Source organism: Podarcis cretensis (assembly GCF_951804945.1).
Source record: "Podarcis cretensis genome assembly, chromosome: 1".
In the NCBI taxonomy this organism is placed as follows: Eukaryota; Metazoa; Chordata; class Lepidosauria; order Squamata; family Lacertidae; genus Podarcis; species Podarcis cretensis.
In genome coordinates, this window is record NC_137170.1 from 65,584,792 (window position 1) to 65,608,529 (window position 23,738).

At 43.5% G+C, this 23,738-nt stretch overlaps 1 protein-coding gene across 1 annotated transcript; it reads right to left on the bottom strand.

Moving 5' to 3' along the window:
• Positions 1 to 2,157: 2,157 nt before the first annotated feature.
• KCNA4 (potassium voltage-gated channel subfamily A member 4) lies at positions 2,158 to 10,514 on the bottom strand. The gene is made up of 2 exons (XM_079967226.1): positions 9,492 to 10,514; positions 2,158 to 8,416 (listed from the first exon to the last, which is right to left on the bottom strand). The coding sequence occupies exon 2, from the start codon at positions 7,626 to 7,628 to the stop codon at positions 5,643 to 5,645; it is 1,986 nt and encodes a 661-aa protein (XP_079823352.1). The 5' UTR covers positions 7,629 to 8,416; positions 9,492 to 10,514; the 3' UTR covers positions 2,158 to 5,642.
• Positions 10,515 to 23,738: the final 13,224 nt, after the last annotated feature.

The window sequence follows — 23,738 nt, forward strand, 5'->3', positions numbered from 1 at the left end:
ATGAATCCAATTATCACACGTTCATTGACAAGTCCAACTTTTTAAATAAGTTTTCAGTCGTCTGCTTCCTTATCCTGAAAGGTTAACACTTCCTACTGCAAGTTGTATCTCAATGTTACTCATACTCAAGAGCAGACCCACTGAAATTAATGGACATTACTAACTCACCTCCTTTACCGTCAATAAATCTACTCTGTGTGGAAATTAATTGGATACAACTCTGTGTCCTTGGACATTATGAAGGTTATGGGGATTTTTGATTATTTCCTCCTTTGGAGTTTTACATCCAAACTTTCAATTAGATCTCACACCCTACTTTTCACGATATAATTTCTTTCGACATTTATTTTCCACTTCTCTCTACATTCAACCTACAACATACACTGACTGCAGAGGCCAATAAACTCTCAATTTCCTGCAAATGCTAAATCTATCTTTACTGATCACTTCCCAGAGTGTCTCCCTGTGTACGTTATCTTCCATGTACCCAGTATGCACTACTTGTGCCCAGATTGACACTTTCTTGATTGATTGTTTCATGATTTAGCACTAAAACTGCAAGCATGAGAAGCAATACCATTTTTTAAAACAAAAGTTACAAGATTGTATAGAATTTTCCACAACAATTCTGCAGCAGACTGTACTCCATTTGTACTACATCATCCATGACAGCCTTGCAAATCCCTCAGTTGGGCATTGTTGACAGGAATCAGTAAACCCTGAAACCCAAGAAAGTCTGCACATTAAAGAGCTATCATGCAGCATTTATCTATAAAAGCAATATAAAACATGGCATGGGTAGTGTTAAAATTCTGTTTCCGAAAGCTACAAGAAAAATCAATCCATACACGCCCTTTATCCTCCCTGTCTATACAACAATGCTCAAAATTATGACTGCCACTTTAGTGGAATAATTGTCTGATTCACAACTAGGGTGATGAAACGGAATTGGGTATAAAATTTATCAACTAGAGAGTTGGATCCAGTCACCATCTCCCAGGCTAACCTGCCTCCAAGAGACTTTGTGAGGAGAAAATTAAATGCTATCATAAGTGGGGGGGGGGGCGACACATCACACTACCTTCTCAGCAGGTAGGCCACTGTCCCTTACTAGGAAGGAGAGGGAGATGACAGGGAGGTCAGAAAGGTGCAAGTGGGACGGCAGGAGTGGCGAATTGGCTATGCCAGCGCATTTGCACTACACTGACCTGCCTGTTGCCTCACGCCTCCTTGACTCAGCAGGCCACTGCTAAATGTTATTATGTACACCACTCTGCATGAGCTCTTTCGAGGAAAGGTGGGGTCAAAATAGTATAAGCAAACGAGCCATCAAAAAGAAGAGCAATCTTGTTTTCTGCTTGCATCAAGACATGGATGAGATGTCACAAAATCAGGACCACAAGGACTAAAGCAACTTCAAAAAGGAGTCCCACCTGAGTGCCCAGGAAATGTTTGCTGCTCTTTCTAACACTTGTTTCACATGGTGAAAACGTTGCATTGGGAGAAAGAGCTTAGTTTCACCAGCACATGCTGCAAAGCCAACCTACAGGTTATACCAGCTAACTGGATGCTTGCTGAAACAGTTTATATTTTGTGATACAGGAACAATCTGTTGAGCAGCCTGCCGTGGAGATGCTTTGCATTGCAAAGGGAGTTTGCACACCGTCCCCAGTAGTTGCCAGTGACACAGAAATTCTCAACACGATGCAGAGGGCAGTCTATGAGGTGAGTGAACATTCAGTTGGTAACATGCAACACTCAGATGTTTCAGGCAGCATCCATGTGGCTGAAACAGGAAGTAGACCTATGGGTCGAAGCTAATGCTATCTTTCTGCTTAAGCGACAAATTTCTGCTTGCATCATGGAACTTCCTCCTTACCTGCAGCCTGACTCCCACCCTAACAATCTCCTCTGAAGGGTTGTGGAACCCTGGAGCAGATTTTGCTGCATGAGCAGAACTCTCATGTTTTAATTTTGGGAGCACTGGCCACTCCGCTTGCTCCCACAATTTCTTCTCAGAATTCTCCTTGGTGAATGTTGAAGTAATGCATGTACAGTGCAATTCTAAGGCGGGGATGAAACAAATGGATATATCCTATACCCTCCTAAGCTGGAAGGTAAGAGGAATGCTATTCATTTCCTGCTTTTTTTAAAAAAAAAAAAACTTTTTCAGATTTTTCAAAGGGGAAAGGAAAGGAGAGATGTTGTCAAGCTCAGAAGCATGTCTAGATTTCTTCCTTGTTTGGGGGCTTGTTAGGGGACTGGGGTGGCTTTGGGTCCATTGAGCCCAATATGCTTCCTAATACTCCGCTGCTGCAACATTCCCCTTTTTATCATCTCAAAGTCAGAACTGCAAGATCAGCTGGACCAGAGTGGCTGAGGAGCTGATGGCAGCAAAAAGAAGGGGTGGTTTTTCCCCCCCTGCAAACTTATGTAGACACATAATTTAGTTACCTATATTTGTTTTGAATGTTTAATCTTTATTTTTAATTATGGTGGTTTTATGTATATATAGTGAATTTTATCTGCGTTTGATTAACAATTTAATTTGTACAGCAATTGGACAGCTCCTCTAAACAAATAAATAAGTTCCAATGTCAGATCTCTGTCTCTGACATCAGAGGAATAGATCCAATCTACCATCTCTGAAGGACTACAGGTTTAAACCCTACCTGGATGTTCTTTTAATATTTGCCAAACATTAATTATTTGATATTCATATTCAACATCTACTGCTATTTGATCTTGGCATTTGATATCTGACAGTACTGAACAGTGGACATGCAATAGTTTGTATCTGGCAGAATTTGATAGCTGGCATATACATGGCATTTCGTAGTTTGTAGTAAGTGATAGCTGACATGCAGTGGCATTTAGTATTCGACAGTATCTGTTAGATGACATAAAGTGGTGATTAGTATCAGATATGATTTGATAGATAACATGCAATGATGTTAAGTAACTGATGAGTGGCAACTTATGGCATTCCACATTTGATATGGGCAATAATATCCTTGGACCAGAGATGCTATATCTAGAGTACTCAAACGTTAAATTTTGCAGTAACATTTCATATTCAGAATATGAGAATATGAGTTCAAATTTTATAAATATTTATTTTAGTTCTTCATGCCACCAAGTCTTAGCATCAGACACAATGCACTAGTACTAAAAATTGTTCCAGATTTGCATAATGTAGAATGGGATATGGGAAAATGTAGTAAATCTTTATTTCAGTTCTTTTTAGGATTAATGAACAAATCTGCAAAGATTCAAAGCAGAGGATCTGTCCCAAGCTGGACAGATCATCATCATCATCATCTTGAATAAACCTTACTTGATTAACTGCAGAGTTTTAAGTGATCACTTATAACTTACATATAACTAAAACAGTGGTTCCACAGAGAGGAGCATATGCTTTTAGACCATGACATTAGGCACCATATTAAAAGATGCAATTCGCTCCTATATGAGGAAAAAAACAAATAATTTCACTTCTAAGGTGGCACCTGTACCCATGGTAAATGCTTGAATCAAAAAAACCAATTAATTAACTAACTAAGTAATTACAGGTTGAAACCTCAATTATAGAAAAAAGATCAGCCAGGACTAGAATCTTCAGTCACTATGACAAAGTGTGACTGAAAATGTGCAGTACCAGTTTGGGTAATCTATATTTTTTCTCGATCCCAAGGAAATATTTTCTTTCATTACTAGTATTTTCAAGCATTTCTTCTGCCTAAAGCACACATTTATTTTCTGCCCCACAATTGCATTGGTATACATGCATGCTTTGTAAATGGATTTTGCTTTTTAGAATTCCGAGTCCTAGCCTCAACATTCTTTTTATAAATAGCATGAAGTCAACTGTATTAACTGTGGAAATGCCACAAGGCTTCTCCCAGCTCATATAGTCCATCATCAGTAACTCTGGATTCATCATCCCTCTTGTTCTTTGCCTCTACAAGTATGTGTTAGGTTTATGAAGACCTTCTCAGCTCCTGAATGCAGAGTGAGTCTTGTGGTGGCACCACAGCAACACCACAGCTCCCACTGTCTATATGAGGCATTTGGGTATGAAAAGGTTGTTCCATTGGCCCAAACAGGAACCAGATGGGGTGAATATATACTTAGCTGTTTTAATGCTCAGGCTTAACCATGTTTATTACAAATCTCACACTTTTTTATCTTTAAAGCTGTTTCAAAACACGCGGAGAAGGGTGCATGCCGCATGTAAAGGTGGGTGGAGAAATTCTGACCCACTAATAGCACATTTGCAAGTTAAAGATTGCTGATCCCAATTTGCTAGTTCAACGGTATATTACTATGTCTGGTCCACAGAAATATTTAACCAATATCAAAGTGCATTCTGTTACTCATAGACTTTGATTGTGAAATTACGTAGTAAAAAAAAAAAAAAACATACAACACATTGCAACCTCATTTACCTGATCCTGTGAAATCTTTTCTGCCCTGGATTTGCTTATCTATGGCTATTGCTATATTTGATTCCCATTCCCTGCTTCTCCAGTTCAAACACATGTACATACATGCATGTACGCACACACACACACACACACACACATACACAACCCCTATTCAGAATACGTTTTCTATCCTTTAAGCAACTTTTATGAGTGAGCTTGTTATTATTACTTGGTATGATGGTTTGAAGAAGATTGATTTAGGGGGGGAAATGATTATAAAATTTTACTTCACAATCCTTTTTTGTTCAGATAACAGATATTCATAATTAAAAGACTATGGAATTCATGTAAAGTCAGCTGCTTAGCCAATCAGCATCGCGCAAAAAATAATACAAGAAAATAAATATGCAGGATTCACCCTTCCAATGATTGTCATTGAACATTAGTAAACATTCACAGTATGAAGTCTCTGTCAGAATATCTCCAGCATATAAAGTAGTGCAAAAAAAGCAATCCAGTCACTTTTCCACTGCATCCAGACCATGTTAAATCATTTTCTAACTTCAATTCTTCCATGTATTACTCAACAAATGCCACAAGGTCTCCAAAAAAGCATTATAAAAATAAACATTTTCTGGGGGTTTGGTAGTATCTTCAACAATTACATATCCAGGTTGGTTGGTTGGTTGTTGTTTTTTTAAAAAAACAATGATTCTTTAAATATTTTAGGATCAAATTTGAAGTTTTGATAGAATAATTTTTTCCCCACAACCATCTTTAGCATTTTAAAATCAAAGATTATGGAATCCACTGAATCATGGTAGCTGTTCTTAAAGCGTTAACAAATGAATGCATGGCTACTGAACTTCATTGTTTCTTACATAGTAAATACCTTGAAATGCTAACTTTTACCACTGGGCAGTGAGTGAGGTGGATAAACACATCCTCCTTAAAAGTAAAATTGTTTCCCTCATGTGCAAAACACCTGCATTCTAGTAAAAATATAAACTTTGAAACTATTTCAGGTAAAACCCCCTCCACAAGGTATATCATTGACTTGATATGCAATACAAGTTTACTAATGCTTTGTAATTCATGTTTAACAAGTAAATGGCATATTTCTATATGCTTGTTTAAACTCCTGTTTGCATATTTCATATTTTTTAAAAACCAATGTGCACTTTAATGCATAAATAGGTTTGGAAACAGTCAAAGTTAAACATCTGTTTCCACAGATTTTGCATTAACACAGTTCTGTTTTGCTGTCTCACTGCCGTTTCCTGTGACCTGACACTTTTTCTCCTTCACACAAAGAGACTCTTTAACCCCTTCCTCCATCTCCAAATACTCTGATTTCTCCTCCATGGACGAAGATGACGAACTTCGGATTTTCTTGAGTATCGTCGGAAGGTACGGACAGCTGACTGCGTTTTGTGTCAGCTGGGTATTTTCCTCATTTTCAGTCTCTCTGTGATAAAAATAGTTAAAGTTGGAGACAATCACTGGCACTGGTAAAGCAATGGTTAACACACCTGCAATGGCACATAGGGACCCGACTATTTTCCCACCAACAGTGACGGGCTTCATGTCCCCATAACCAACTGTAGTCATGGTCACAACAGCCCACCAAAAGGCATCTGGGATGCTGTGAAAATGAGTGAGAGATTCATCAGCTTCTGCAAAATAAACAGCACTGGAAAACAAAATGACGCCAATAAAAAGGAAGAAGATCAGGAGGCCCAGTTCCCTCATGCTGGCCCTGAGAGTATGGCCCAGGATCTGCAAACCCTTGGAGTGCCTGGAGAGCTTGAAGATGCGAAACACCCGGACGAGGCGGATGATCCTCAGGATGGCGAAAGACATAGCCTGCTGGCCGTTGCTGCCCTGCTGCTGCGCCAAGTCTGTACCCAGGGTGATGAAGTAAGGCAAAATGGAAACAATGTCTATGATGTTCATGATGTTCTTGAAGAAGACTGCTTTGCTGGGGCAAGCAAAGAAGCGCACTGTAAACTCAAACGAGAACCAAATGATGCAAACGGTCTCAACAATGAAGAAGGGGTCGTTGAAAATCGTGTGTCCCCCGCCCGGCATCTGCAACGTCTCATTCACATTCTCCACGTTGTAGGTCAAAATCAGCTCCTTCTCATCTCTGAACTCCGGCAGCGTCTCCAGGCAGAAAATGACGATGGAGATCAAAATGACCAAAACTGAGACGATGGCAATAATTCGGGCAGGGCTGGAGCTCTCAGGGTACTCGAAGAGCAGCCACACCTGCTTCTTGAATTCGTTTTCAGGCAGTACCTTGTCATCTTCTTCCTTGACGAAGCCTTCATCCTCTCTGAACTTCAGCATGGCCTCCTCCCCGAGTTCGTAGAATTTCACCTCCTCACTGAAAATGTCAAAGGGGACATTGACTGGCCTTTTCAGACGCCCTCCGGACTGATAGTAATATAAAATTGCATCAAAGCTGGGGCGGTTCCTGTCAAAGAAATACTCGTTCCGGAGAGGGTCAAAGTACCTGCCCCGCTTTGCCGGGTCACCCAGCAGTGTTTCGGGGAACTGAGCCAAGGTCTTCAGCTGAGTCTCAAACCGCAGGCCAGAAACATTGATGACAACTCGTTCGCAGCATTCGTACTCGCTGTAGCGGACAGAAGTGTAGCCGCCGGGCCCAGCACCGTCATCAGGAAGCTGATCGGAAAACGAATACTCATCTTCACCTTCTTCATCACTGCAGTAGAACTTCCTTTCCTCGTCTTCTTCATCCTCCCCGTCATCTTCCTCCTCTTCTTCCTCTTCATCCTCCTCACTCAAGTCCTTCAGGATCTTCTCCTCTGAGCCACTCAGGGGCAGCAACTCAGAGCAGGGGAAAGAGGCACCAAACTCCCTGCTGCCAAGACAGTAGGCTTTTTTCCTCCTTTGCTTCCTCCTCCTGCTCTGACAATAGCTGCTACGTGATGTGTTCCCACCACAGGAGGAAGAGGAGGCCCCACGATTCTGTTCCTGGTGATAGTGGTGCTGAGGTCCTCCTCCTCCAGAGACCCCTGTTTCTACGGCAGCCGTTGCAGCCGCTACAGCTGCCGCCGCCGCCGCCCTGGACTGTGCCAGTCGCTCTCTTTCTCTGGCTCTTGCTTGGGCTGCATATCCATAGGGCATGTGGCTGTTGCACCCAGAGCTGTCTGCACTTACCATTGCAACCTCCATGTTGGATTTCTTTGTTTAGGACACTCAAGAGGGAAAGAAAATGTCCCGTTTCTCAATAGTCATCACTGGGTGTTTTGCGTGAGAAGAGCGTGGCCACCGAGGTTTGGAAAACAGTATCTCGGAAGCATCGTCCCTCCTTGTTAGCATAACCTGGGTTTTCACTCTGCATTACTTCTCAAGGAGAAGTGTTCCACATCTTACTGCCCAGAAGGTGCGATACAAATTATGGAGATGTGTTTGTAAAAGTCCTCTGGTGTCATCAAGAGATAATCCTGGACCATGTCCTTTTACACTTGAGATCCCACTGCTTACGGTATTCTTCAGTGGGTCACACAAAATCCACAGGTCCGAGTTCATGATTTTCTGTGGACACTTTGAATCAAGCGAGGAGTGCACCTAAGCAAAGTCAGAACTCTTCGAGAACAAACACTGGTCTTGAGTTCCTCAGGACAATCAAGTGCAAAATAGCCAACATCCCCAGAATTGCCTCCACATGATACTTTGGCCTAGCAATGAAATTGCTGGTGAACACAGCTGTTTAGAAAGTTGAAGGAACTTCCAGTCTTCACTTTGTTTACACAGTGCGGAGGTCTGAACACACTCTCGCTTTCACCAATCTGTCAGCAACGTCTTAAGCTTGAGAAAGCATCGCCCAAGTCAGCAGCAGGAGGGACTGCGGCCAGAGAAGGACAACAACAAGAAGGCTGAAAAGCTGGCTCTGAGTTCCCCATCGGAGATGAAGGAGTGGATCACCCTTTGGTTACTCTCATGCAGTAGAAATGTCTATCCTGAAACACATACATGCACACAGACAAAAAAAAAAAGGTGGGGGGGACAAAAGAAAAGGATGGGTCATATTCTATAGAGGCAAGTGATGGTATTTCATATTAAAGGGTTCAGATTTGCCTACTTTCACTCCTCATCATTCTCTACCATTGTACACCCACCCACACTGCATGCACAGTTTTTCTGTGTCTATGTGCATCTGTCTATATATAGATATAGTTGAGGAATATGAAGGCATATACACACCCACATCTCACACAGTGTTCTTTTATCTCCAGAGAGAGGATTTCAAATGCAAATCTCTATTGCAACAGAGATGTAGCTCTGTATTGCATATATATGTAGAAATATACCTGTGCATAGCATAAGTATGAATGCAGACTAGGTGTTCCTGCACACAACGCAGCAAGGTGCATAGCTACGTATGGTTTGTGTCTCCATACACTATTTCACACAGAGCATTTGACTGCAAATCTATATTGCAATATGCATTTAGACTGACATTATTTATCTCTGGATAACAAAGGTATTCACTCTCTCTCATACACATACATCTATTGTCCATGCAATAGAGAAATTGTGGGTTGCATAAATCTAGGTAGGAAATATTTCCAGGTACCCACCATGGCTACAAATGCATGGATGCAGACGTATTATGAATAATTGGATCATGAGAGCACCACACATAAATTCCATCCAGCCTCTGTAACAATACCTATATAGCAGAATACATAATTAATCCAAGTCCGCCAGCTTGCATGCTACATCTTTGGAACTCATTAGGTATAAAGAACATCCCATCTCTCGCTAAAAATCAAATTTCGTTCTTGGAAGTTGATGCTGGCAATTTTCACCCAAAAGGCGAGCGTTGGGAAATATTATAAGAGGGTGGCTGTGCTGCATGAGGAATAGTCAAACAGCAGGGGCAATGAAGCTCTAACACGCGTACGCGCGCGCGCACGCACACACTTAGCATTTAAAAACATGCTCCCGAGACAATCTTCTTAAAGATAGCGCATATAACCCCTAAGCATCATGCGGGGAGGGGGCCGTGAGGAGGCATTGCTGTCTACTTACCGCGACGGGCTGAGAAAAGGCAGCACTCAGGATCTGCAAAACGAGAAAGAGAGAGCGAGAGATCTTGGTCGGCGGGGGCGGGGAGGCTTTTCTGGGCAACCTGTTTTCGCAGGTGCCGCGCTCCGAAGGAGGAAGGTGCGCGGCGCGGGAGGGGTGGGGGGCGAATAAAGCGGAGGGGCCACGGCGAATCGCCTTCTCCTCTCTTCTGGGCGAGCCGAGGCAACAACAACAACAAAAAGACTCCTGGAGGCTTTGGGCGATGCAAAATTCTGGCCGCAAAAAAACAAACAAACAAAAAACCCGGCTGCCACTCCTTTCAGCTTTGATCTTGACCAAATCGAGGAGGATGTGCAGAAACCCCAGAAGTTGACAAAAAGGAGGGGGGCGCTTTGGGGACGAAGAATGGGGCGGGGGTGGGGGGTGAGCGCCGGGGCTTGTCTGCAGTGGTCTCGGATTATGGATGTTGCGTGTACAGCTCGCTGTTCTTTTCCAAGCGCAGCCCCACCTCCCCGCTTTTCTCTCTTTTGGAGCTGAGCAATTGTTGTAAATCACCCGTTCCCAACAATCTCTCCTCGCGCCCAGACAGGCTGTTGCTCTCGCAAGGATTGACAAAGGAGATGCGCTGCTGCTGCTACTGCTGCCGCTGCCTGGGGGCGCTTCCCCTCCCTCCTCCCGGCTTGCGCGCTCCAAGCTGCAGCCCCTTCGCCTTTCCCCACCACCACCTCCCAATTTCGGCGTGCAAAGTCAGTCGCTCGGCTGGCGGCGTCCACTTGTTGTTGTTGCTCTTCCTGGGCACCGTTTCCTCCCCTCTCCCTAACCCCGACCGAAAACGATCTATATGCTAATCGATAGAGGGTGGTGTTTTTTTATCCCCTCCCGGAATTCTCCGACCCCATCCAAGCGCCCGCTGCGCATCAGTTAGTTCAACATTCTTCTGGGAACAAGTCTGCTGCGGCGCGCGCGCGGCGCTCTCTTGCCCGGTCCCCCGTTGCAGAAGTCGCCTGCCCAATTCTCAATTGTGTTTACGTATCTATCCACTGACGGAGAAACGGCGGGGCTAGGTCTGATTTGTTCCCCAGGTTTTCCAGCTCGCGATCGGCCCCTAGCGGTCGATACTCCCATTAACACCTTCTCCCCCATTTGTTTCCTTCTCCGGCCCCCATTCCCACCCCTACCTATCATTTCATTTTTGCGTCCCCTTTCGGTGTTAAATCTATGGAAAGAAATATCCCCAAATCCAATGATCTTAACTAATAATCAAACTTTCCACTCAAGGGAGGAACCCAAGGGGGTCAGGTTTTCTTTAAAGTGATGGTGATGATAAGCTCTGCGCCGCTGATGTGGCTGCAGTATCCGAGTTTCAGGGAAAGGCAAGGAAACAAACAAACAAAAAGTTTCAAAGGGGGAAAGGTCGAAGTGAAAGTGGATTAGTGGGTGAGACCACTTTGCGTGGCTGGAAGCAAAGGGAGTTATCCAGATCTGGGGGCAAGGAGAAGGAGAGAAAAGGGAAGTTCTGTTATGCAAGCAGAAGGCTGTTGATGTTGCGTCTGGGCACAACTGGGTGTCACCCACTCTGCACTGTTGGACAAGGAAAAGTCACTGGACTTTAGGGCATGGCCCCATTCAGCAGAATGAGCAGGGTGCCCCCCACCCCAAGCAGTAGGGTTGGCCATTGGCTTACTACCCTTGACATAAGTGAATGAACAGCACAATATAACAGAGTGGCCTCACCATCCAGGCAGGCTGATGTGTGGTGCAGGGATTCCTTAAGCCATGCAGGACTTGAAAAGTCAGAATAAGCAGCTTGAACCAGCCTCAGAGATGAACCGGTGAAGCATCTGTTCCATAGCTGTCAAGTGTCCCTTATTTGAAGGGACAGTCCCTTATTCCAGCGCCATGTCCCACTGCTGTCCCTTATTGATGGATGTCCCTTAAATGTCCCTTAAATGATGTCCCTTAAATTTCAAAGGAAGCAGCTCCTCTCCCTCCCTCCCTGCTGGCCAGGGAGGAGGGATGCTCTAACTATGTTGCTTGGCTGTGTTGCTCACCCAATAAGAAGTCTAAGAACGACTGGGGGGTGGAGCTTGCATGCCTTGTGTGTGGCTAGTTAATGCAAGCTGAGGGGGGGGGGTTGAATACTGGATGCCATTTTGTTGCACGTGCTGCTGCAAACTTTGCAGTGCAAAGCCAGGCCAGGGAGCCATCTTAAGTTGAGGCTGCATAGGCCTTGTGGTGCATGTGATTCAGATTCTATTCAGTTGAACCTCTGGTTACAAAGTTGGTTGGACAGTGTTCTCGAAGCTACCAGCATGAGTTTGACTAGACTGCAGGAGGACAGGAAGACTGGAGTGCCTGGAACAGGTGAGACTGCAGGTCCCTTATTTTGGCTGCTGGTCCCTTATTTTCAAGGCTGCTGGTCCCTTATTTTCAAATCTGTAAGTTGACAGCTATGATCTGTTCCAAGTCCTGATCCTTAAGCAGGATGACTGCCACTCCCCCATGGGTACACCCCACAATGCTCCTGAGAACATAAGTGAATCAGATCATACAGGAGGGACAAGATCACGTGGGAAGAAGCATCTAATACTGCTGCTCCTTCAGCCACCTAGAGGCTGGTGCTGGGATGGTTCTTCCCTTCTGATCCTTCCCCTCCTATATGACCTCGATCTTCTTGCTTTACTGGGAGCAGGAATAATATACTATGGCCAGAATACACAGCTATGCACATGGACTCCCCATTAAAATCAATGGGAATCATGACAGATATCGAGCAATGTGAATGCTTTATATTACTATGGATATATGTGTGTGCATTTTGTGTATGTGTGTGTGTGCACGTACATCATTGGCTGTATGTTGTGTGTACCGCATACTGCACAAAGGAGTGTGTATACTCAGTCGCTCTAGGTGCTGTACAAAAGCCCCCCCTGGCCCATTTATCAGCACCATCCTTTCCTTGATGCTTCCCAGGAAACAGGTGTTGGAGATGAATTTCTATAAGCAGGCCCATAATTAGAAAGTCATTCCATTAAATCTTGGCCTCCCACCAACAAGGTCCAATGCCAAAAGACAGAATACCTGACCATGCCTAATGTGCCTTAAAAATAATCGAGATTGTGACAAGTCCTGACTGATGGCAGCTGTAAAAACCAAGAATGGCATACAAATATTGCCGGGACTCTCCATTTTTGGCTTTTGCTATCTACAAATTACATTACAAATGGCAGGGGGGAAACAGCGGTTTTTACTTCTCGGAAACCCTCGTTCTCCTGATGCATCCAAGTGGATGAGTGCCGAAATATCCCAGACAGGGTTAGTCATGTTGGGCCTGATCCAGACATACTTCACTTTTAACTCCCATTGATTTCAGTAGAAGAGGGCATTTGATTGGAAGTGCTTAAGCCTGGGCTTGAAATGTCTGCAGTGAAACTCAGTTGCACTTTAATGTACTTAAATTTGGCTTTGAGTGTAGCCTAAATTTGTCACCATCATCTGCCTTATTGGCCATTGTTGTTGAAGATGACCGTGGCTTCACGTAGCAGGAAAACATCCAAGTAGTAGCCTCCAAACCAACTGCTATATTTTCATGTGAAGAAAATGTTGTGTGCCTTGCCAGTACTTGCTCCTCCTGAGATTCTGTGACTGACTGCAAGGCATCAGTGGAGAACTGGATCTGAGCTGCAGACTGGATCCAAAACACCCCTGCCTTTGGCAGCTAGGTTGGGACCGCTCCGCTTCAAAGAAAGAATCAGGAATGTAGCTCTGATTTCTTGCTTTGCAGCTTGAACCCAGAATCTTGTTGTCAGGGACTCAGCGGGAGTGCAGGGAGGAGAGGAGATGGAGAGCGAGGGGGAGCAATCCGAGGGCAGCGTAGGAGAGGATGACAGCAGCCCGATAGATTCCGTGAGTCTCTCCAGCGAATCGGAAGATTCACAGAAGGGGGCGCCGATGGGCAGGGCAAGGGGGGACCCAAGGGGGACACCCCAGAAACAAGGGGCCAGCGGGGACTCCCAGAGCAGCAGTTGGAAATCAGGACCAGCTTCCCCACCAGAGCGTAGTGGGGGGGGGAGTCCCAGGTATCAGAGCCCACATATTCACCACCAGCGAGAGAAGATGAGTCAGGGGTGGCCACGCCTCCATCGGAGAGCGAGGGAACGGTCAAGAGGAAAGTTGCAGGCTGGGCGCGCGCGCCAAGTTCAAATGTACAGGCGAGCGGCACAGAAGGTAGCCCGGATAGGGAACCAGGTCCTAAAGCCCGCCGGAAGGAGGGGGAAGAATCATCAGGGTCAGCGTCAGAGGAGTCCAGAAAGGAGTCCTAGCGGGCAGGAGGGCCCAGAGGAGAAAGGAACTTAGGAAGAGGTGGAGCAAAGTGAGAGTCTTAAACTGGTGTGGAAGGGGCGGAGACTCAGACGGGACTTCGCCGGTCTAGGGTTGAGACGTAGAGCTGCGCGCTGCGGCTTTAAAATGGAAACTGAACCTCAATAAAGACTTTTGTACATAACTACAGCCTAGCGTTGGTCCTCTGTGAGCTGGGACCTAGAGGCAGCTCTGACACTTGTCTTTTATCATTCTTTGACTATTCGTGGTTCTGTGAACAATAGGGTAATTCCATGGGCCTGGGATGGAGTGGCAGATCTTCCACCATCTTTTATTGATTTGTTTTTATTTAACAACAATTATATACCACTCAGCTGTAATAACGCAATAGGTAACGCAAGGCCATGTACAGTAAAAACTATTTACTTATTTATTTATTTAAATCATTTGTATATTGTTTCATAATTTTTAAATTTAAACTCAAAGCAGTTTGCAACTCAAAGCATCAAATAGAGCACTGGAAAATATCAAAACAAAACATTACAGATTAAGGTCAAATTTAAAATTTAAAATACAATGGTACCTCAGGTTAAGCACTTAATTCATTCTGGAGGTCCATTCTTACCCTGAAACTGTTCTTAACCTGAAGCACCACTTTAGCTAATGGGGCCTCCTGCTGCTGCCGTGCCACCGGAGCATGATTTCTGTTCTCATCCTGAAGCAAAGTTCTTAACCTGAAGCACTATTTCTGGGTTAGCGGAGTCTGTAACCTGAAGCATATGTAACCTGAGGTACCACTGTACACATTTAAATTCTTGATACTTTGGAATCTGTGTTTTCAGTTGGGAGTTCACCATGTGTGCCAACAGTATTGTAAAGCATTGTGATATAGCGTCAGGGTTAGCTTCAAGTTGAGAGCAGAGTCTGGTGGGGGCTCCTGACATCATTGCCCCACCCACCCCCCGCCCCAGGGAGTGACAGGCAGCTGTGTTATGACCTGCGTTGGGCAGATTCAAACCACCCACTGTTTTAATTATGCACCACGTCCCAAAAGTAGCATCACTCTAGGGCATCGTGCAAAAATCTAAAACAGTGGGCATTTTATTTTTGGACAGTGAACTATGTTGCTAAAAACTGATTCTAAAGTTTCACATGGTTCCAGCTGGACAGAAAATCAGTACAGGCTGTCTCCATTCAGTTATGTGTTCATAAAAGTCTTTTAAACCTCTTTTATGTCAAAGAGATTGCCATGCAGCCTTGCAGGTGTACAAATGCCAAGCCTAATAGCAAAAATGTCCCCAACTGCAACAGAACAGCAAAATGAGCCATCCTCAGGCATGGCACGACAAATGGTTCTTTCCACAGGAGGATGTGGAAAATAAAACACCAAGGCCAGCAAGCATGAATAACCTGTAAGGTGATAATTTTCTGCTTCTTGCCCATCACAATTCAGCATTATTTGGCTGCAATCAGAGGCTACATAGCTCTGCGTCACTTGCAGCAGTGGTACATGCAGGAGTGAGGGAGAGTGCATTATTTGGCCACTATCAGGGGCAACTCAGATGAGGAGTGGGCTTTCTTAAAAAGTAGCTGAAGAGACCACTATGTGGCAATCACTGATAAAACAATAAAAACAAGAAGTCTTTCTTCCTCCTCCTGCATTCTCTGCTAGCGGCCTTATATATGGCGCACGCCTCCAGTGCAGGAGATGAGAGGTTTTATTTCCCTTCTCCCAATCCCTTCACCAGTCCCCACTGAACCATTTAATTAAAAGGAGCCAATATAGAGGCAGTGCTTAGTCCTGTTCCTGGCACAGAACACCCCCTTGCCCCCAATACCAAAGTCGAAATGTGCACCATAAAGAATACATATGAAAGAACAGAGCAGGGTAGTCATTCCCATTTGCAGTGCAGAACCCAGGAGAAGTCTATCTTGTCAAATCACCACCTCTACGCGGTATTGATCTACATTTACCATCATGAGTAGCCTAGGCATGTAATCATCAGTTTTTGAGGTCATCTGTTCCATTGGGAATGGTCATAAGAACATAATTCTAAGTTATCCAAAGCTTGCAAGCATAATATTTCTTTTTTAAAATGACTTTGGTGACTTTGCTCTTATGTCTGACGTTCACTGTTTATGAACAAAAAACAGCAATGTACAATCAGAATATAACATTAAGCAGCTTATATAAGATGCAGTGGTTGAGAGTGGCATGTTTGCGTTGAAAGTTGGAGAATCAGTTATGAAGGGCAGCCATGACATTCAGTCTCTCATGGGCTTCTTAATCTTATTAGAAACAACAGGTAAGATGAACTACAGTACAATGCTTTGGAGGGGGGGTTAAAGTTAGAGCTACAGAAAGACACCTCATAGAATCATAGAATCATAGAGTTGGAAGAGACCACAAGGGCTATTGAGTCCAACCCCCTACCAAGCAGGAAACACCATCAGAGCACTCCTGACATATGGTTGTCAAGCCTCTGCTTAAAGACCTCCAAAGAAGGAGACTCCACCACACTCCTTGGCAGCAAATTCCACTGTCGAACAGCTCTTACTGTCAGGAAGTTCTGCAAATTCTGTCTGGAATATATTAATATATTCAATCTCTTCTCCACCCCATCAGTTCTTCCATATGCATTTTCTAGGCTGCAAGAGTTTAACTGCAAGGACAAGTCTGTGTTCACTCAGAAGTAAATCCTGTTGAATTGATGGGGTTTACTCCCAGAGAAGTGTGATTAGCATTACATCCCCAATGGGATTTCACTTTTCTATGGAGGTCTATGTCAAGGACTTTGACTGCATTCACACAGCAGTTCATTCCATTTTCATGACTTCTCTAGAACTGTTACATTCAGCTTTATATCTGACCTTTCATATGAGGTAAAAACCGCTTCTGAAACAACAGTGGAATTTAGTGCAATTTTAGTGCTCATTTCTGTGTTATTTGTTTCCAGGAAAAAAATCCGTTTGCAAAGAATGTGGAAATGAGTGCTAAACCTGAGCAATATAGTTCTGCTATACTATATCTTTGGAAATGACTTTTACATCATGTGAAAGCTCAAATGTAATGTATAATGTGGGCAATATCTGAAAGACCACCCCTATTGACCATCTTGGGTGTTAAGAGCAGCAGAGGGAGACCACATGATCCTCAGAAGTCTGCCTGGTGGTGACCAGGCAGAGGCAGCCCCTAAGCTGGTACCTTAATTATGCAGCTTTCATTGCATGCTGAAGCTGCACCAATTTCTGCACATATTTCTGGACCCATTCTATTCTCTTGACTGTCACTCACTTTAAACTGATTTGAATATTGTATTTTTAAATGGTTATAACCTGCTTTGGGATCCATGATGAAGGATGGATAAGAACTCAAATTAACAACAGCAGCAACAATCAACATCTGCATGAGCTAAACTAATCCCAATATATGAGCCCTATTATTTACAGTTTGTGTATATTCATAATTCTGCAGTGCAAAAGTTCCCATGCTAAGGGTGTTACCGGGGAACAGATGAACAAATAAGTCCTTTCCTGAACCATATTTGTGCAATGTCTTGTGCAACACTGGGAAAGCAAAGGGATGTGAAACTAAGGCTTGAAGCTACATGAGACCTTCATAATGCTGGAATTGTGATTTACAAAAAACCTCTGTAACAATTCCTGTAATTAATTGCTTTAGGGCTGGACAGCTAAGCTTATGTGCATTCATTTAATCATCTTTTCCTTCACGCTTTTACTCTTCCTTCCTACACTTTTTCCAGTAGCTCATTCTTTTTAATTAAGATAGCTGTGTCTTGTAGGCAGAAACATTTAGCTGACTGCTGCCAGATGCCATCCTTGGTAAGGGAGATGTTTAAACTGACCCATGTGTTGACTGAATCAGCAGCAGGTGAGAGCAAAGCACCTTCTTCCAAGCAACAGAGGGTGTAAGCTGAGGGCCAAACTGCACTTTACATTGCAGCTCTGTGTTTGGATCACTCAGTGACATGTTACGTTTTGTAGAGGTAGCTGTAGGGGACCCCCCATTTGGACTGGGGGTGCTGTGTGTGGACTGGGGTTCTTTCCTCCATATCCATTTTGTCTCTCCCAGAGCAGCAACTAGTCACAGAAGGGGGGAACCTGCAGACTGAAGAATTTAGGCCTCCTCCATGGCTCAGACTAGTTTGAGAGGAACAACCTGAACTGGGACTGCAGCATGGGGAAAGGGTTAGAGTTCCCCATGCCAATACATGACAGCCCAATTGCAGATTGGGGGTGTCTGAAGCAACTGTTACAGAAAGTAAATTAAACCAAATATGTAGTCTGGTCCTGAGATCCCCTTTGTTGCTACCAGAGGCTGGGAAAAGAGAGAAATGGGCGTGTTTTGCCGATGATTCCTGCAGAAGTAAATGAGCAGGACAGATTTCCATTTCAAGAGGCTGGTCACATATGCAGTGCTTTAGATCATGTGTGATTATTATTCCCCAGGAACATCACCTGGCAACTCATTGCAGATTAAACAGCTATTGAGTAATCTGTGTCTCCGTGCATATGTCTACTGAAGGCATATTCAAATCATCCTTTCAAACAAATCACAGCCAGGACAGGCAATTCATTCCTCTCTCAATACTGTTTCGTTCAGAGAATGGGGTGCAGGTAGCAATATGTTGTTTGCATCATAGGACATTGTACATACCTCATACCTGTGTGTGCAGCGTTTCTCAGTTTGGGTTCTTCACATTTGTAGGTTCAATATCCCATTACTGCATCGTTCATCATCAGCAAAATGAGAAGATGCTGATAAGCAAGATCTTTTGCTCAGGGTTGATGGGAATAAGAGCACAGATATTTCATTGCCTAAACATGACAACCTTGCTCAGTCTAAACTGAATTCCTGTTCACTTCGAATGTTTTGACATTTTAGTTATAGCTGACATTTACTCATTTACTGCAGACAAAACGTACAGGAATGGCCAATTATCATTGTTTCTTCCCTTCTCCCACATCATCACTTGCTGCTGTATGTGCAATTGAGTTTGGACAACAGTTTGGCAATGAAGTGTAAGGTGCCCTCTTTTTTAAAAAAAAATGATATTTATTAAAATTTCCAATTAAAACATATAAACACAAACAACAGTAAAAACATACACAATACCAAAAACATGTATAATTTCAGATCTTATTTTCTTAAACCTAATTTCCTCGACCTCCTCACACCTCCCCCTTCTGTATTCTAATTCCATTTATCTAATCAGCAAATCCATTCCCTTATTTCCCATTATTTTTACTAATTCTGTTCTTTTTCCTTAATCAATGCCCCTGAAAACCACAAAATTTTAAAACTCATGTCGATTCTAGCCTTCATTAATTTTATAGTGTTTACTTAGATAATCTTTAAATTTCTTCCAATCTTCTTCCACTGTCTCTTTCTCCTGGTTTCGGATTCTGCCAGTCATCTCTGCCAGTCCCATGTAGTCTGTCATCTTCATCTGCCATTCTTCCAGAGTGGGTAGATCTGGTGTCTTCCAATACTTCACAATAAGTATCCTTGCTGCTGATGTGGTGTACATAAAAAAAGTTCTATCCTTCTTTAACACCACATGGCTAACCATACCCAGGAGAAAGGCCTCTGGTTTCTTCAAGAAGGTATATTTAAATACCTTTTTCATTTCATTATATATCATTTCCCAGAAAGCCTTGATCCTTGGGCATGTCCACCAGAGGTGAAAAAATGTACCTTCATTTTCTTTACATTTCCAACATTTATTATCTGATAAGTGGTAAATTTTTGCAAGCTTGACTGGGGTCATGTACCACCTATAGATCATTTTCATAATATTCTCTCTCAAGGCATTACATGCCGTAAATTTCATGCCTGTGGTCCACAACCTTTCCCAGTCAGCAAACATAATGTTATGACCAATATCTTGTGCCCACTTAATCATAGCTGATTTAACTGTTTCATCCTGCGTATTCCATTTCAACAGCAAGTTATACATTTTTGACAGATTCTTAGTCATGGATTCTAACAACTCTGTTTCCAGTTTTGATTTTTCCACCTGGAAGCCAATTTTCCTATCCAACTTATAGACCTCCAATATTTGATAATAGTGAAGCCAGTCTCGCACTTTGTCTTTTAGATTCTCAAAACTCTGTAATTTCCACTTGTTTCCCTCCTGTTCTAGAATTTCACAATATTTTGGCCATTTAGACTCTATATTAAGTTTTTTCAGAGCTTTTGCCTCCATTGGTGACAGCCACCTGAAGTGTAAGGTGCCCTCACAGCTCCATCCTTGCTTGCAGGGAAAGCATGTCTTTTGGGGGGTGGGAAGGAAGCCAGAAGGTCCGTATTCTTTTGTACAGAATTGTTTTGTATTTTTTTTTAATAGAAAGAAGTCAGAAAATCAACACTGCAAATAGTTTTGAAATACACTGGTTTCAGAAATGGTTATTTAGAGGCCTTTCAAAAGTGCAAAGTGAAGACCAATAATTGTAGGGAGATTGGGAGAGAGAGCCTGATATGCGGATTTTGTCACTGTGGTGGAGGAGATTCTTGTTTCTATTTATCTTCCTCGGGGATATTCTGTATTGGAGGCACTGAGCGGCAATCAAGGTTGTCCTAGAAACATAGGAACTTAGAAAGCTGCCTAATACCAAATCAAGCCATTGATCTATCTAGCTCTGTATTGTCTATACTGAATGCCAGTGGCTCTCCAAGATTTCAGCCAGGGAGTCAGCTCCCAGGGAAGAACATTGGCAGAGATTTCATGGCGGTCACCCTGGAGGAGACGTTTCTTCAGCTGAACAAGGCAGCCTGGCAATGATTGCACTTTCAGACCACCATCCAGGAGCAAACCATTGACTTGATCACCCTGGACAGTTCCTCAATGCCTGCCTTTGGGAATACAGACTTGGGTAAGAGCAAAGAAGCCACACACTAAGAAAGGGGGAGCTCAGCTGGCTGAGGTCTAGTGGAGGCAGTTGTTGCCTGCTGAAAAGGTGCCTGTGGCTCCCAATGAGATGTCTATAATTTTCAAGGATGTGCTTGTGAATTCCTTTCATGAATGGGCTGCCTCAGGACCTGTGGGAAAGGCCTTTTACTATGATCACATGACAAAGAATTTTGAAATAGTGCCCTCAGTAGACTGTTATGTACTGGTGAAAGAGGATTTGGAGCTAAATTTCCAACAAGAAAGTTTCCGTGAGGTTTTCCAAAGGAATTGTAACCCAGAATCCTGGGCAAAAAGATTACAGTGAGAGTTAGCATGAGACAGAGAATTGGCCTGGGCAAATCATCCAAGGGAAAAAGAAGGGACCTTCAATTGTGATACCGAAGGAAGTTTGATTCATGATAGTGATAGGAAAAATATTGAACCAGAATATGTCTTCTGCATGTGCATCCAATGTGGACAATTCTTTGCATCTTCTTCTATGCTTACTGCTCATCAAACAAGCCACACACAAAAGTCCGAGCAAATGCTAGACGGTAGTTCCCTATATAATGCATTTTCCTTTGGCTTTCTTATTGTTATTTCCACTAAGATAAACGCCGGCCAGCTGGAACTTCCACTGTTGGAAGCAGAATCAGCATGGCGTGGCCTTGAAAAATCATGATGGCAGTCCAACATGGCACACCCTGCGCCATTGACCCTCCAAGGGCTAGTCTTCATTATTTTCTGTAACTTTCACCCTCAAACTAATCTTACTACCCATTCAGACTATATTCATTTGGAAGAGGGGAGGAGGAGGAGGAGGAGGAGGAGGAGGAGGAGGAAGAAGAAGAAGAAGAAGAAGAAGAAGAAGAAGAAGAAGAAGAAACTTGCCTAAACTGAAAACATTGTAAAAAAAATTATATAGAAAGCAAAAGGTATTGTAGCAAATTTGTACTTTAATCCTAATCCTGTTAAACAATGTAATTATGTCAATGAGACTGATGGCTAAGATTATGTGTGCCAAATCCATTTTATACACAGTGGTTCTCAATTACGGGTGCTAAGCTGATAAAAAGGCTAAAATAATGCAGATACACAAGGCTGGCCCTCATTCTGAGCTGGTAAATATTAATTTTGGCAATGGGGCTTCAATCACATTTCTATCTGCATGATACTAAACAAAACTAAGGTGTGTAGTCAAAGAGCATAATGGCAAAGTGACAAGTATTTAGAAGCAGTTTTACCTAGGATCATTTCACAGCTATTCTGGCTCCAGTTCAAAATGTGCCATTCATGAACATCTCAACTAGCTGCTAAAATAGGTAGCAAAAAGAGAGACAAAGGCACAGGCAGCCTACACACCGTCCATTTAAAGTACATTTAATGTGCATTATTTGGAGGAGGGGAATATGCTTTAAATGTGTGGCGTGTACACAGCCCAGGATGTGCCATGTTATTATTCATCATATTACAACACATTTGCCTCCTTCATTTCCTCCAAAGACCTTAGGGCAGTGTATACAGGGGTTATCTCATATTATATTCAGAACAGCCCTTGGTATGTACACATTGTTGTTTTAAAATGCAGCTAGGTTCTCATTTTTCTAAATTCACATCAAAGCTAGTTCTGGAGGAAATGTATGGGAAAATGCAATATTTCATAAGAAACAACAGGATAGATATGGATGGTGTCTAACATCCATAGAATCATAGAATCATAGAATCATAGAATCATAGACTTGGAAGAGACCACAAGGGCCATCGAGTCCAACCCCCTGCCAAGCAGGAAACATCATCAGAGCACTCCTGACATATGGTTGTCAAGCCTCTGCTTAAAGACCTCCAAAGAAGGAGACTCCACCACACTCCTTGGCAGCAAATTCCACTGTCGAACAGCTCTTACTGTCAGGAAGTTCTTCCTAATGTTTAGGTGGAATCTTCTTTCTTGTAGTTTGGAGCCATTGCTCCGTGTCCGCTTCTCTGGAGCAGCAGAAAACAACCTTTCTCCCTCCTCTATGTGACATCCTTTTATATATTTGAACATTGCTATCATATCACCCCTTAACCTCCTCTTCTCCAGGCTAAACATGCCCAGCTCCCTTAGCCGTTCCTCACAAAGAGCCAGTGTGGTGTAGTGGTTAAGAGCAGTAGTCGCGTAATCTGGGGAACCGGGTTCGCGTCTCTGCTCCTCCACATGCAGCTGCTGGGTGACCTTGGGCCAGTCACACTTCTTTGAAGTCTCTCAGCCCCACTCACCTCACAGAATGTTTGTTGTGGGGGAGGAAGGGAAAGGAGAATGTTAGCCGCTTTGATACTCCTTAAAGGGAGTGAAAGGCGGGATATCAAATTCAAACTCTTCTTCTTCTTCATAAGGCATTGTTTTCCAGGCCTTTGACCATTTTGGTTGCCCTCCTCTGGACACGTTCCAGTTTGTCAGTGTCCTTCTTGAACTGTGGTGCCCAGAACTGGACACAGTACTCCAGGTGAGGTCTGACCAGAGCAGAATACAGTGGCACTATGACTTCCCTTGATCTAGATGCTATACTCCTATTGATGCAGCCCAGAATTGCATTGGCTTTTTTAGCTGCCGCGTCACACTGTTGGCTCATGTCAAGTTTGTGGTCAACCAAGACTCCTAGATCCTTTTCACATGTACTGCTCTCAAGCCAGGTGTCACCCATCTTGTATTTGTGCCTCTCATTTTTTTTGCCCAAGTGCAATACTTTACATTTCTCCCTATTAAAATTCATCTTGTTTGTTTTGGCCCAGTTCTCTAATCTGTCAAGGTCGTTTTGAAGTGTGATCCTGTCCTCTGGGGTGTTAGCCACCCCTCCCAGTTTGGTGTCATCTGCAAATTTGATCAGGATGCCCTTGAGTCCATCATCCAAGTCGTTGATAAAGATGTTGAATAAGACCGGGCCCAAGACAGAACCCTGTGGCACCCCACTAGTCACTTCTCCAGGAGAAGAGTCAGCCAGTTCGGTCAGTCAGCCAGTTACAAATCCACTGAGTGGTA